Here is a 13,357-nt window from a genome sequence, read left to right on the forward strand (position 1 = left end):
CTGCCGGGGCAGACCCAGGCAGGACTCCCCCATGCTCAGACCTGTCTGTGTTTTTCTCCAGCCTCCAGAGCACTGACCCACCTTTGCCCCATAGCACCACACGGTACTTGAAGCCTAACCGGTTGGAGAGAAAGTACCAGGTACTCGGGGACAAGCCACCTCCTCTGGCCGAGTAAGTGACAGCACCATTTCCTTTAACTCTGTTTTAAGGTGTCCTCTTGGTCAGGGGGCAGCTCAGTCTAACTCAGCGTGGGGAAAATAAGAAGGTGGGGGCAGAGCAGGAAATGTCAGTGAACAGCCCGGTAAGGGGCAAGGTTGGTGTGTCTCAGCCTATTTCACCTAATTTTTTTTTTTTACATTCATTTTATGTACACTTTTTTTTTACATTTTGCAAAAATTCACATTCCCCAAGCATTTTGTAGTAGCAGGGCGGCATACCCCTTTGAGATCTGAGTTGGGTTTTGTTTAGGTTTGAGGGTGGGTTTTTTCCGGCAAATTTTTAATGCTTCCCACTCCCCCACTTCTTTTTTCCTTTATTTGAATTCCAGTGATTAAAACAAAATCTGTTCCACTTAATATGGCTCCATTTCAAGCCAACAAGCCAATTTCAACTTCAGAAATTGAAGGCACGCATAGAAAAGTTGACGTCTGTAACAGATTCCCCTCACCCTTTAATCACGGAGCCCAGCATCTCAGCGCCTACTCATCAGTCATTTTACCCCATCCATGTTATCTTGGGGCTTTGTGAACTGTGCACAGAAGGGTGGCTTTTCTATTAGGGGCCTGGAAGTCATGTCCCCGTCAGTAGCTAGACGCCTCTTTGACCCACCCACCAAAAGACATTCTGTGTCATTAATACCTTGAGTCTCTTGATGTTGTGTAGGTCAGTCCTTTTATCACCTGTGAATCCACATATCTATCACCAAACCAGGAAACAGGACTGTTCCATCACCCAGATCTGCCCCACCCCTGCCCTGCTACTTCTTTGGAGTCACAGCCACCCCCTCACCATCCCTCACCATGAGCAACCACTAACCTCTTTTCCATCCCTATAATTTTGTCACTTCAGGAATGTTATGTAAATGTTCTCAGAAAGTATATGACCTTTTCAGAGTGGCTTTTTGCACTCAACATAATGCCCTTGAGATCCATCCAGGTTGTCACATGTATCAATAGTTCATTTTTTATTTGGCTGGATGGTATGGTTCGTATTCATAGTATAGATGCAACATAGTCTTTTAGTGATTAAAAAAGTCATAGGCTAAACAAAAAATAAATAAATTGAGTACTTATTAAATCTTTGAAAGGAAGGAGACTTTCCTGGCATAGCTCAGTGGTTGATTGATTAGAAACTAGAATCAGACTGGTCATGTTTTTACCCCCACATTGATACTCTGGCCAAGTCCCCAAGCCTCAGTGTTCCCCTCTGCACAATGGGTAGCAGATAACTCTCCTCCTGTAGCTGTGGAGAAGAGCCAGTGAGTTCCAAGTGTCACCCACAGGCCCCCAATGAATAATACAGGATTTCATACCAAGAAGCACTAGATAAAATCACAAGGAAAAAGAAACTTTGGGGAAATAAAAATTTTAACTCCTCTGGGTTAAAATGCAATGAAAACTTAGATAACAACAAGCCAAGACAATGGTGGCAAATATTTCCAACAAAGGGAAAGACCTTTATAGATTGCTCCCCTCCCCTACCAGCAAATTGCTAAGGAAACCTGGAGAACTCAGTACAGCAGGAGCATTTAAAGGGGGAGAATTTAAAGAGACCCCAAAGGAGGAAATTAAATTAAGAACAGATATGTGGGAAACGCACTCACTCTCACTAGAATGCAAAGAAATGAAAGGGGAATGAGTCTAGACCATATTTTGCCCGAGAGTGAAGAGCATATAAATAGATTTTAGTCGACATTCCCAGGTTTTCCTTACTCACCTATAAGGTTGGGAACCCCATAAGCCAGGTGCCAGATTGATTTCCCCAAGAGGGCTTTGAAGCATTGTCTCCATAACGTCAACCTTAGTTTCTTAAAGCTGGTCGTATCTGATTCTCCACATCATGGTCCACATGCCTTTTCAGTCAAAGCCTTGGTTAATGCATCCATGGTTCCAACGACATCCCGTTGCAAGGAGGACAGCTTCTTCCCAAACTCACATGAATGATCATTTTGCCATTGAAGAGGTGTGCTTGATAAGAGTTTTTGAATTCTTGAGTGCAGATGAGGGGATAAATAAAACATCCAGCCTGTTTCCAAGTAGCCCTTTTTCCTCTCTTAGCCTCCTTTTAGGCTTTTAGCAGCTGCTTTCAGGAGATCCGCAGTCCCTGATGGGGACGGGAGGACGACATTTAGTTCAAGTGACTGTAGGGAGTTGTGGACTGGAGTGGGGAGGGGACATCTGGCAGGGTGCACAGCGGGGTGCAGGAGGGAGGGCTTTGAAGTGGGGGGGACATATCAAAGGATACCAGGGAACTGAGGGGAAGATGGAAGGTGGCAAAAGGAGGAAGAAGGAGCAAAGGCGATGGGAGGGGAGCGGGATCTTAGAGGGGCCAGTGTAGAGAGAGCCCCAAGAGACCAATGAGGTTCCAAATTATCCTTAAGAAAATCATGCCAGGATCACACAGTGGGAAATTGTTTGGGAAAGCATAGTGAAAGCTCTCAGAGGAGCCTAGTGTGGGCTCGAGGAGAGAGTCTCTGTCAAGGTCATCAGACAGCAAGTTATCTCTCCAGAAAGCAGGTGGGAAAGGCGTAGTGAAAGCCATCAAGCTACGCCTTTTGTGCAGCTCTGTAGGTCCCTCCCGCAAGGAAACCATCCATCAAAAAGAAAACACTTGCATGAGGACATACCATGTAGTACTTTTTATCCCAGTTAAAAATGGGGAAAAAAGCCCTAAAGTTCCAAAACTAAGGGTGTATATGTGATGGTGCATACGATACTCAATGGTGTTACACAACCATTTAAAATGCACTTAAAATAGTAATGCGGAGGAATGCCTTTAAGGGCACAGAAGATAAAATGCACATGAACTTAATTCCAAACCAATTTAAAAAGCAGCAAAAAGAAGCAATAAAATGTTAGCATTTATTTTTCCTTCTAGCTTTTCCGTTTATTTCTAATTTTCTTTAATTATGATGAATGGATTTTTAAATGAAAGATCACCTGCCTTATATACATACACTTTAGAAACTGGCCCAAAATGGTGTTTATGTAAAACAGTCACTACATCACTGTACAGAAATTGTGGAAAAATAGTTGTCCTACAGGTCCATGCAGTTCCAATGTATCTGTCCTTTATTTCACTCTTACTGTTGAGATAGTTGACCTAACTGGACAGGAATATCCACTAGGTCTATGCAAATTTGTTCAATGAAGACCCATGTGCAGGCAGCCAGCCTAACGGCCAGAGGTACCAGAAAAAGGATATTTGTTCCTACAGGAGGTCCTGCTGATTTGATTGATATTTATAAGAAATCCTTCTTTCTTTCCGCAACCAATACCAAGGCCCTGCTAGGTGTGGGCACTACAGGGGCAGGGGAGTCCATGGTAAGCAAAAACAGACAGATGGTTTGTGTTCTGGTGGACTTTACCAGCTGCTGGAAGAGATGGACATTAATCAGTCAGTTGCACAAATCAATCCCACATGGCCCTGTGGGGAGCACTGTGCAGCTGAAGGCCACTCAGAGCATCAGAACGAGGCTGTCAGGAATTGCCACTGAACCAGGATCTAAGGAAGAGCAGGAACGAGTGTGACCAAGAGGAAAGTTATTAGTCTTCCCTAAAGAGGAATGAGTGTGAGCAGTGGTTCTGGGGCAGGAGTGAGTAATTACAAGGCATGATGAGGACAAAAGAGAATCAAGATGCTTGAAAGGGGCCAAACTCAACTTGTCACATGCAAGAGGCATTAAAGTAGACAAGGAGAAATGTCATGTGGGAACATGCTTGGACACCCCCAGCTGTCCAGCTCCACTTCTGGCTTGGCTGCTGAGTATGTGGAATGTTCTGTTCATTTGCCTTTGTCCACACCATCTAGTGTGATTAGACACGGCCTCTCAGGGATCTGTCTCATGTGTGTTGCAGGGATTTTAAAGGCATCATCCTGTCCTTGCTCTGGGAGAGCAACGAGCACCTGCTGACTGTCGTGGAGGTGAGGGCTCTGCCTGCCCCTCTTCCATCCCCTGCCTACACACCCCTGGTGGCCTCTGCCTCCTGCCTTCTGCTTGTGGTTGAAACTGAGCAAAGGGACTCCAGCCCCCATGACCACAGCTACCCAGCTTCTGTCACCTTGTGCGGGGTTTTTCATCCTAGAAATGAGCGCTCATCCATTCATTACCCGTTTATTTAGCCACCAAACATTTCTGGGATACTGCGTGTGCCAAGAGGAACAAGCCCAGTCTCTATCCCTGAGAGCCAGCGCCCAGCAGAGGGCGACAGACACAGAGGCACCGCAGAGGGTTGGGTGAGGCTGCGGGAGCAGGTGTCTGGGAGCCTCTAGTAGGAGCTACCGAGTGATCTGGTCCAGTGCGCCCCACACAGGGGTGTCTGTGTGCTTCCCTCTCTGCCTCCCCTGGGCTGTGAGTCTTGAGAGCAGAGCTCTGGGTCATCCATATGTGTGGCCCTGTTTTGCACTTCACAGAAAGCTCTTGGCCTGGTGGCTTGAAGACCCATTTGGGTCATGAAGGACACGTAGAATTTTGCCATTCCCTCGCTCATGTCTCACAGAGTCCTGGGATAGTGACAGGGGTGACAAAGACAGGAAGGAGGAGCAACAGAGGGGTTAGCGGTAGAGAAGGCCAGGAGGTGAGGAGAGCAGGGTGGAGGATGCCAGCATCGTGGGCCAGAGCCCCCACACTGTCAGATCTCCTGCAGGAGTTTTACCGCAAAGAGAAGCGTGCAGTCACCAGGCCTGACTGCATGTATGAAACTTTCGACCAGTGCGCAGAGAACATCAGCAAGAAGATCCTGGAGTACCACAGCCAGACGGATGAGTACTACAACTCCTGCCTCATAGGTGCGTGTGGCCAGCAGGTGGGCGGCAGGCTGGGGCAAGGCTGGCACAGAGCTGCTCATGGTCAGAATGATGCCCTCCTGACCTGGAGGTCCCTGGTGAGGCAGAGGAGCTCCCTGTGAAAAGCTGACAACTTAGATTTAGGTAAAAACCTTAATCAGGAGTTCCCATCGTGGCACAGTGGTTAATGAATCCGACTAGGAACCATGAGGTTTCGGGTTCGATCCCTAGCCTTGCAAAGTGGGTTAAGGATCCGGCGTCCCCGTGAGCTGTGGTATAGGTTGCAAATGCGGCTTGGGTCCTGTGTTGCTGTGGCTCTGGTGTAGGCCGGCGGCTACAGCTCCGATTAGACCCCTAGCCTGGGAACCTCCATATGCTGCGGGAGCAGCCCAAGAAATGGAAAAACAACAACAACAAAAAATACAAAACCTTAATCAGATTTAACTGGGGAGAAACAACAATGCCAAACAACCAAAGTTTACTTTCTGAAAGGGCGCAAGCCACAGAAAACTGGGACTCTTCAGGGCTCCATCTGCAGAATGAAAGGACAGAAACCCAGCCACCCCGCCTCCCCCAGCCACTAGAAGGAAACTGTCTTGTTATAAACCATGGTACTGGGTAAAGAAGATGAAAACCTCCCGTGAGAATCCATAACTATAAGCCAGCCCCTCAAGTGGTTTTTAAACCGCAAGTCTCACTTAGATCAAACCTATATTGAGCTTTGTGTTGGTGGATCATCCACAAGGCCTCTCGCTGATACCTTAGCTTAAGATGATCCTGAGTTGGTCATGCCCAGATGCTTGTTTAGTAGACACTCCAAGCCCTCTCCAGAAACACCCACCTTCAAGTCAGGCCTCCAGGGGTTCCTACAAATAAAAGGCCCAGAACAGAGCTCACGGAAACACACACACACACACACACACACACACACACACACACACACGCACGCATGCCCACACACACGCAGGAAGAGGTACGTTGAGATCAATAATACTGAATTATCAGACACAGAATATAAAATAATATATTTACTAAATGAGTTTAAAAATTAGAAACACAAGTAGGGAGCAAAAGCCGATTAAAATGACCAAGTAAACATGAAAGAGAACCAAATCAAACTCCTTAGACTGGAAAACTAAATCATTGGAATTTTAAAATAATAGGTGCCTTTACTACTAAAGAAAGTAACTAAAATGCAGCACAGACAAACAGAGATGGAAACGTGTGAGGGGGTGAAGAGATGTGGATGAAAGGGGAGGTCTGGCAGGCAGCTCTTCAGAGGTCCAGAGGGAGAGGGGGAGACTAGGGTCAAGGCAGTATTTGAAGGTTTAGTGGAAGAGACAGAACCGCTGAAAGACTGCATTTTCTTTTCCTTTTTTTTTTTTTTTTTTTTTGTCTTTTGTCTTTTTAGGGCCGCACCTGCAGCATATGGAGGTTCCTAGGCTAGGGGTCCAGTTGGAGTTGTAGCTGCCGGCCTACGGCCTACGCCACCACCACAGCAATGTGGGATCCAAGCTGCATCTGTGACCTGCACCCTAGCTCATGGCAACGAAGAATCCTAAACCCATTGAGAGAGGCCAGGGATCGAACCCGCAACCTCTGATTCCTAGACGGGTTTGTTAACCACTGAGCCACAATGGGACCGCCTCCTGAAAGACAGTGCATTTTAAAAGTGCTGAAAAGGCCTGCAGGGCATAGAGGAGAAGTCCCTTGAACTAGTTCAATCCAGTATTCTTCATACCCCTTTTGATGGAATTCCTGTTACCACATTGTCAACCAAGCCTTTCTCTCCGGGAAGCTGCTTTGAGCCTTTGTTGGAGGGATCTCCTCCACAGCTTGGCTCTGCTCTGTCCTCTCCCCTGCTCCCCCACCCCCAATCCCTACAGAATTACGGGCCCAGATGAGGAGATTTGAGGAGCTGCTGCCCCAGGTGTGTTGGCAGGTGACAGAGAATTTCAAAGAGCACCACTGGAAGAAATTTTGCGCCTCCACCAAAGAGATCCGGGAACAGTTCTGGACCAGTCATGAAGAGCTGGAGAGAAGAAAGGTGAGGGCCCAGGGACCAGCTGTTCCTCTCCAGGACCAGGGCCCCTGGGAGTTCAGAAATGGAGGCAGGGCATCCAGTCTCGGGATTGTTGGATGGGGGTGAGGGGTACGAGGCATTGGAGAGACGAGAGCTGAGCCAGCAGCTTCTTCAGAGAAGGTGTTCAACACACTTCTTGTTGGATTTAATGGGTGGGCCAGCTGGTTCTAGGGGGCTGTGGTCCCTGAAATCAGCAATGATTGTCTACCTTGGAGCCATGAGATGTAGATGCTGTCGATTTTATTGGACTGAAGCCCTGATGGTTCTGGGACAGATGCTCAGCTCTCCCACACCCTAACCCTCAGAGCTGGCTCTAGCCATGCCCCTATCTTGCCTCCTCTGCCACTCCTCTGCCCGTCCACGCCCCTCCACACAATCAGGTCAGCACACACATCAGTCTGGCCATGGCCATAATGGGCAGAGGACATAAGCCAGTGACTCTTTGGTGCTGACCTTAAGACCAGGTCAGAAAACCTGCTGATTTCTGGATTGTCTGAAGGATGAAAATGCCCGGAAGCTCCGTCCAAATCTTGGACATCCTGCACATCTGCAAGAAATGGAGTCTCTGTGTCAAGCAGAAGAAAAAAGGCAGGAAGACTTAGACACCCTGATTGAGGCGACCAGGGAGAATCTAGAGGTCAGTAGTGTCCTCACCTCTCTCGTCCAGGTGCTGAGGGCTGCCCAGCACCCCCGTCACCCCAACTGAAAGCCCACCAACAGCCCTGAGCATGGCCCTTTGCTGCACCCGGGCCGAAGCAGGGCCTGAAAGCAGGTAGGTTATATAGGTGGAGATGTTCACTGTTAGCCATTTTAACTTGTAATTTTAAATTTCTAAATTTGGGAGTTCCCGTTGTGGCCCAGCAGAAACGAATCTGACTGGGAACCATGAGGTTGTGGGTTTGATCCCTGGCCTTTCTCGGTGGGTTAAGGATCTGGCATTGCCGTGAGCTGTGGTGTAGGTCGCAGATGTGTCTCAGATCCCACTTTGCTGTGGCTGTGGTGTAGGCCGGTGGCTGCAGCTCCAATTAGATCCCTAGCCTGGGAAGCTCCATATGCCACAGGAGCGGCCCTAAAAGGACAAAATACAAAAAATTAATTAATTAATTAATTATAAAATTACTAATGAAGACTTATCCCCCCATCCCCACCGTGAAGTCCATGTTCAGCTTTATTGCCTCTTTGGTAAATTGTCTGCCTGTTTCCCTTTGCCATTTCAAAATCATTTCCTATCTTCAAATCAAGCCACCTCTTAGGACTCGGTTGAGGGCCAGATGCCAGTTAGCTTGGACACAGTTGACTCATGGGCTGGTCTTGCCCACACGCCGGTCCCCGAATCCTGCTCTTGGAGGCAGATCCCACTCTCTGTAGCACTGTGCCTCCTGTGTCTCCTCCAGGAATTCACCAGGAAGTACTGCCGGTTTTTCATAGCCAGCTTGGCCACCTTTACCGAGAAGTTCCTGCTGCAGTTGGATGAGGTGGTCACCATTGATGATGTCCAGGTTGCAAGTATGTGCACTACGGCCTTGTACCCTAGCGCCAGGGGGGTGGTGACAGAGCATGATTGGCCAGGGATGGGGGGGAATCTGCTTTCCCCCAGTTCTACCAGAATGAAAACATTCTTCACTGAGGGGACTGGTGAATTTTTGTTTTTATTAAAGGAAACTTTTTTTTAATTAAAAGGCAAATCCCAAATGATTCAAAGATTATATATAAAAAAATAAAGCCCTGGAGTTTCTGTTGTTGCTCAGCAGGTTAGGAACCTGACTGCTATCCATCAGGAGGCAGGTTTAATCCCTGGCCTTGCTCGATGGGTTAAGGATCTGGCATTGCCACAAGCGGTGGCATGGGTTGCTGATGTGGCTCAGATCCTGCATTGCTGAAGCTGTGGTGTAGGCAGGTAGCTGCAGCTCCAATTCAACCCCTAGACTGGGAAGTTCCATGTGCCTCAGGACACAAAATTTAAAAAAGACAAAAAAATAAAATATAAAAACTTAATAGTAAATGTTTTTATAATCTTCGGGTAGGGACAGCTTTCCTACATATGAGATGAGAGCTAGAAGCCATAAAAGAATGGCTAGCACTTCTCTGTGGACCAAACAAAAACAAAAACAAAATATCAAAAGATGTAAAGACAGGGAGTTCCCTTGTGGTGCAGCAGGTTAAGGATCTGGTGTTGTCACTGAAGCCTCAGGGGTCAATGTTTGGCACAGGTTTGATCCTTGGAATAGGAACTGCCACATGCCACAGGCACAGCTGAAAAGAAAAGAAAAGGAAAGAGAAGAAAAGAAAAGAACAAACAGACAGACAAACCACGAACTGGAAAAATATTCCTAATAACCAATAGATCAGAGAAGGGCCTAATATTCCTGTGGTTCAAAAAACTTGAACAGATCAAATGTGTGAAAAGAGATAGAGGACAAACACACAACTCAAACGGCCAGTAAATGTAAAAGATGCTTAACTCCACCAATGATGAAAAATGTGAAAGAGGACAAACACACAACTCAAACGGCCAGTAAATGTAAAAGATGCTTAACTCCACCAATGATGAAAAATGTGAATATAAACATTATTGAGGTATCATTTCTCACCAACAGCCTGGCAAGGCTTTTAAGTTTAATGATAGCCAGCACTGGTGAGGATGCTAGGAAGCCCCAAAACCAGAGCCCCTTGGAGAAGTCATGTTGATACCACTCTCTTGGAGAAGCCTCTGCTGGTACCTTCCAAGTTCTGAGTGTGTGTGCCTTGGACCTAGCAGTTCTGACCCCAGGAATTTGTCCAACAGGAGCTCTTGCCTGATTTTTTGAAGATATGTTTTCAAGCATATTCATCACAGCACTGTTTTGAGATTGCAAAGAATTGGAGACCACACTAATATCCACATATAGAGGATTAGATAAACAAATTATAACCCGGATATATGAGGGAATACTGTGCACCTGCTCGGGCGGGTGTGGCAGGATCCTATGTGCCAACCGGAAAGTCCCCAAGGAATATGTCACATGAAAAAGCAAGGTGACAATTATACTTAACTCTGATACTATTTAAAAAGACACATATATGATATAAACCTGCATCCCCACATATATGTAAATGAATCTATGTGAGAGTCAGACAGAGACAGAGAGAGACACAGCCTGAGGGACATGTACCAGGGACGGTCATCTCTGGTAAGTGGGATTGCGAGAGATTTCCGAAATCTTTTCTCCTTATAGGTCATGCTTAAATTTTTTTATAACGTGCATATTACTTTTATAACTGCAGAAAGATTCAAATCATCGGTGAAATGTTCTCTCTTGCTAATCTATGAAGTAATTAAAATACACTATTTTTATTTTTCAAAAAATTTTATTACAAAGACAACAAATATTTATTGTAGTAAGATAACAAATTCAATCATGTGTTATGAAGAAAGTGAAGAACACGAGTCCTTCCATCCAGAAATAAGTGTCCTGACCACTGACTGTCCACACTTCTAGCCGTTCCGGTTCAGGCCCAGGCCTGTGTGTGTGCTGGTGGGGGGGTGGGAGGATGGGTTACAGGTGTGCACCTGTTTGTAAACTAATTTCCACTCAGGCAAACGCTGGCCAAGCCAGTCGTCATCTCCTTGGGCATTTTCAGTTGCTGTGCATCAATTAGTCCCTTGCTGGTGAACACTGGCCATGTCCAGCTTTTCACTCCTGTCATCGTGCTGAAGGGAACATCTGCATCCATCTATCTCTATTTGGGAAGAGGGGCAACAGGTGCCTAGAAGTGGAGTTTCTGGGTCAAAATGTATACCCATTTTGAGATGTTGGTCACGTTCCAGGATTGGGGGGCCTCTTTGGCAAGTGGGAGCCTCATTTGGGAAAGTGGAGCCTACAGAGCCACTGGGATTCAGAACCGAGGAGAACAGGCAGAGGAGCAGGCAAGGAGGTGACCTCTGTACCTTGGAGGGAATGGCCAAGCCAGGAAGGCCCCCTGCACCAGACCCACGGAGGTCTCTCCTGCTCTGTGCCCCAGCCTCTGACCAAGCAGCCTGGCCCTGCCGTCCACACAGAGCAGGGTGCAGAGGGCCGCTCCTGCCTGCTGACTCTCACTCCAAGGACAAGCCCTTTGTCTTCACATTAATGAACAGATGTGTGAGCCCAACACAAGAGGGACAACCTTGGACGTGTTCATTCTAGAAGAAATTCTGAGTTCAGGACCCACCTCAGCTAGTAGAAGCCAAAGCATATTCAGGGGCTTTGAGAAGAAGCTATGAGAGGACCGGAGCATCCTGCCCAGGGCTGTGGAGCTGGGAACTGTGCTCAAAACCCACCTCGCCTCTTCCAGCTTTAATCTCCCCGCCATCTCCACAGCCTTGCCTGTGAATCTGATGCATTTGGCTTCTCTGGGGGATGGGGCTCGGCCCCCTGCCTGAGACTCCAGGTGGGGAAGAGGGGAACAAGCCCGCATTTCTCTAAATGTAAGGTCTTGGGGTCCCCTTGACCAGAGACTGTGGGTGCAGCCACCATCAGTAACCTGTTTCTTGCCTGCCAGAGATGGAGCCCCCCAAACAGAAAACATCAATCCTAATTCGGAGGAAACTCGCCGGGCTCTCCCTGGAGGAAGAGAGTGAGAAGCCGCTGATTGAACGGGGGAGCAGGTGAGCGCCGAGCTGGGAGGAGTACCAAGAATGGCTGAATTTGCTGGGGGCGAGCCCTGGAGTGATTAGGGATAAGAGCTCTGAAGTCAGTCAGACCTGGTAACCTTGGAAAGGCATGATGCCCTAAGCCTCAGTTTCCTCATCTGCAAAATGGGCATGGCAGCCTGCCTTACATGGTATTATGAAGAGAAAGTTCAATGAGATTGTACTCAGAGGGCCCCAGCATATACAAAGAGCTCGGCAGCTATTCGTTCTTGGATTAGGACCCACTAAGGGGCTCCCAAAGAAAGGGAGGTCTGTCCCTGTGTGGGACGCAGTCTCATTACAGCCATCAGTCATGAGTGACAAGAGCTCTCAAAGTGTTTGGTGCTCTCTGTCCCAAGAATGTGACTCTAGAAGAAGGAAGGCAGCAGTTTGCTCAGCTAAGTTGTCAGTGGTGCTTTCAGTAGCACAGCAGGAAGAGCAGGCCAGGAACAGGTGACTGCCACCTGGCTGCCAACTGATGAGGAAATTGATGCCCAGGACAGAGGAACACCTAGAGGTGTGAGATTCCCCTTCCCCACGCAGAACCCAAGCCTGTCTGTACACATGGATTTAAACTGTATGAAAATACAAGAAAGGACTTGAAGAAGCTTAATGTTAAATGCTAGGTTAAATGCTTTCTTTAAGACATTTAAAGCATGATCATTTTTTTAAAGAAATTCTAACCTTTTTCACCAAGGGTGGTGGTGGTGATGGGGGGTACACTGTGAATAATGAAGATAAGCCCATAAGATTTTTCAGTCATGTTTGTTTGTAGGAAGTGGCCAGGACTCAAACCCACGGAAGTCACCATCCAAAACAAGATTCTCCTCCGGAAAACATCATCCATCACCACCGCCAAGACAACCCTGGGCCACCTGGCGTCTGTGGAAGCCCGAGATGCTGTCTACCTGGTGAGTGGAGAGACAGGGTGGGGTGGGCGCACCCCAAGGAGCACAGGGCAGCTCAGTGTGGTCGCCTTGGGAAGGAGGGAGCTTGCCATCACTAGCTGCCCTGACCTTTGGTCCATGGAGCAGATGGCACACGTCAGGGTGTCCCAGGGCAGAACCAGCACCTGGGATGGCCTGTGTTCTCAGGCACCAGAACGTGAGCCCCAGGGCATGACCAGTTCCAGTGATAACGTGGGTCTGATGGCGGGAGCCAGTTCCATGGGATCCCAGCTAGAGATTCCACACCCAGACTGGTGGGGTTGTGGGGGGAGGAAAGCTTTCCGAGGAGCAGTTGAGACAGGGTGACAGAACAAAATAGTCAGAGGCCCGGAGGCCATGGGAGCAGTGGGTGGAATAAGGGACAGGTACTGAGCACCTGCTGCAGCTTCTGTTCTCATCAGATCCTGTAATAACCCCACGAGGAAGGTAGAACTGTCCCCATGTTACTGCTGAGGACATTGAAGTTTAAAGACATGCGCCCCTCTGTGCCACTGCAGAGTGGCAGAGCCAAGATTTGAACAGTACCTGGTAGACCCCATGGGGCCCCCTAAAGAGGAGGCTGTACCCAGAGACCACCTAAGGGACCTCTCAGCTCTGAGCATGTGTGGACCTTTGGTCCTGGTGCCCCAGAGAGAAACCTCGTCCTGCCCAGAGACATGCTGATGACCACA

At 48.0% G+C, this 13,357-nt stretch overlaps 1 protein-coding gene across 8 annotated transcripts in view; it reads left to right on the forward strand.

Annotated features, from left to right (window-relative positions):
• The window catches only part of CCDC180 (coiled-coil domain containing 180), a 66,142-nt gene that overhangs the window by 47,451 nt on the left and 5,334 nt on the right, over positions 1-13,357 (forward strand). For 6 of the 8 annotated variants that reach the window (XM_021085122.2, XM_084990309.1, XM_084990353.1 and 3 more), the window contains 8 exons: positions 62-172; positions 4,078-4,144; positions 4,867-5,008; positions 6,892-7,052; positions 7,588-7,725; positions 8,483-8,594; positions 11,610-11,715; positions 12,515-12,650. In XM_021085122.2, coding sequence (XP_020940781.2) covers positions 62-172; positions 4,078-4,144; positions 4,867-5,008; positions 6,892-7,052; positions 7,588-7,725; positions 8,483-8,594; positions 11,610-11,715; positions 12,515-12,650 — 973 coding nt within the window. The remainder of the gene's footprint in view (positions 1-61; positions 173-4,077; positions 4,145-4,866; positions 5,009-6,891; positions 7,053-7,587; positions 7,726-8,482; positions 8,595-11,609; positions 11,716-12,514; positions 12,651-13,357) is intronic. The other 2 variants (XM_084990348.1, XM_084990361.1) reach the window with 1 other exon arrangement.

The sequence above is a fragment of the Sus scrofa genome, chromosome 1 (genome assembly GCF_054392235.1).
Source record: "Sus scrofa isolate SSC_HxYL_T2T_F1_AM1 chromosome 1, Sscrofa_HxYL_maternal_Yorkshire_Landrace_v2.0, whole genome shotgun sequence".
Classification (NCBI taxonomy): domain Eukaryota; kingdom Metazoa; phylum Chordata; class Mammalia; order Artiodactyla; family Suidae; genus Sus; species Sus scrofa.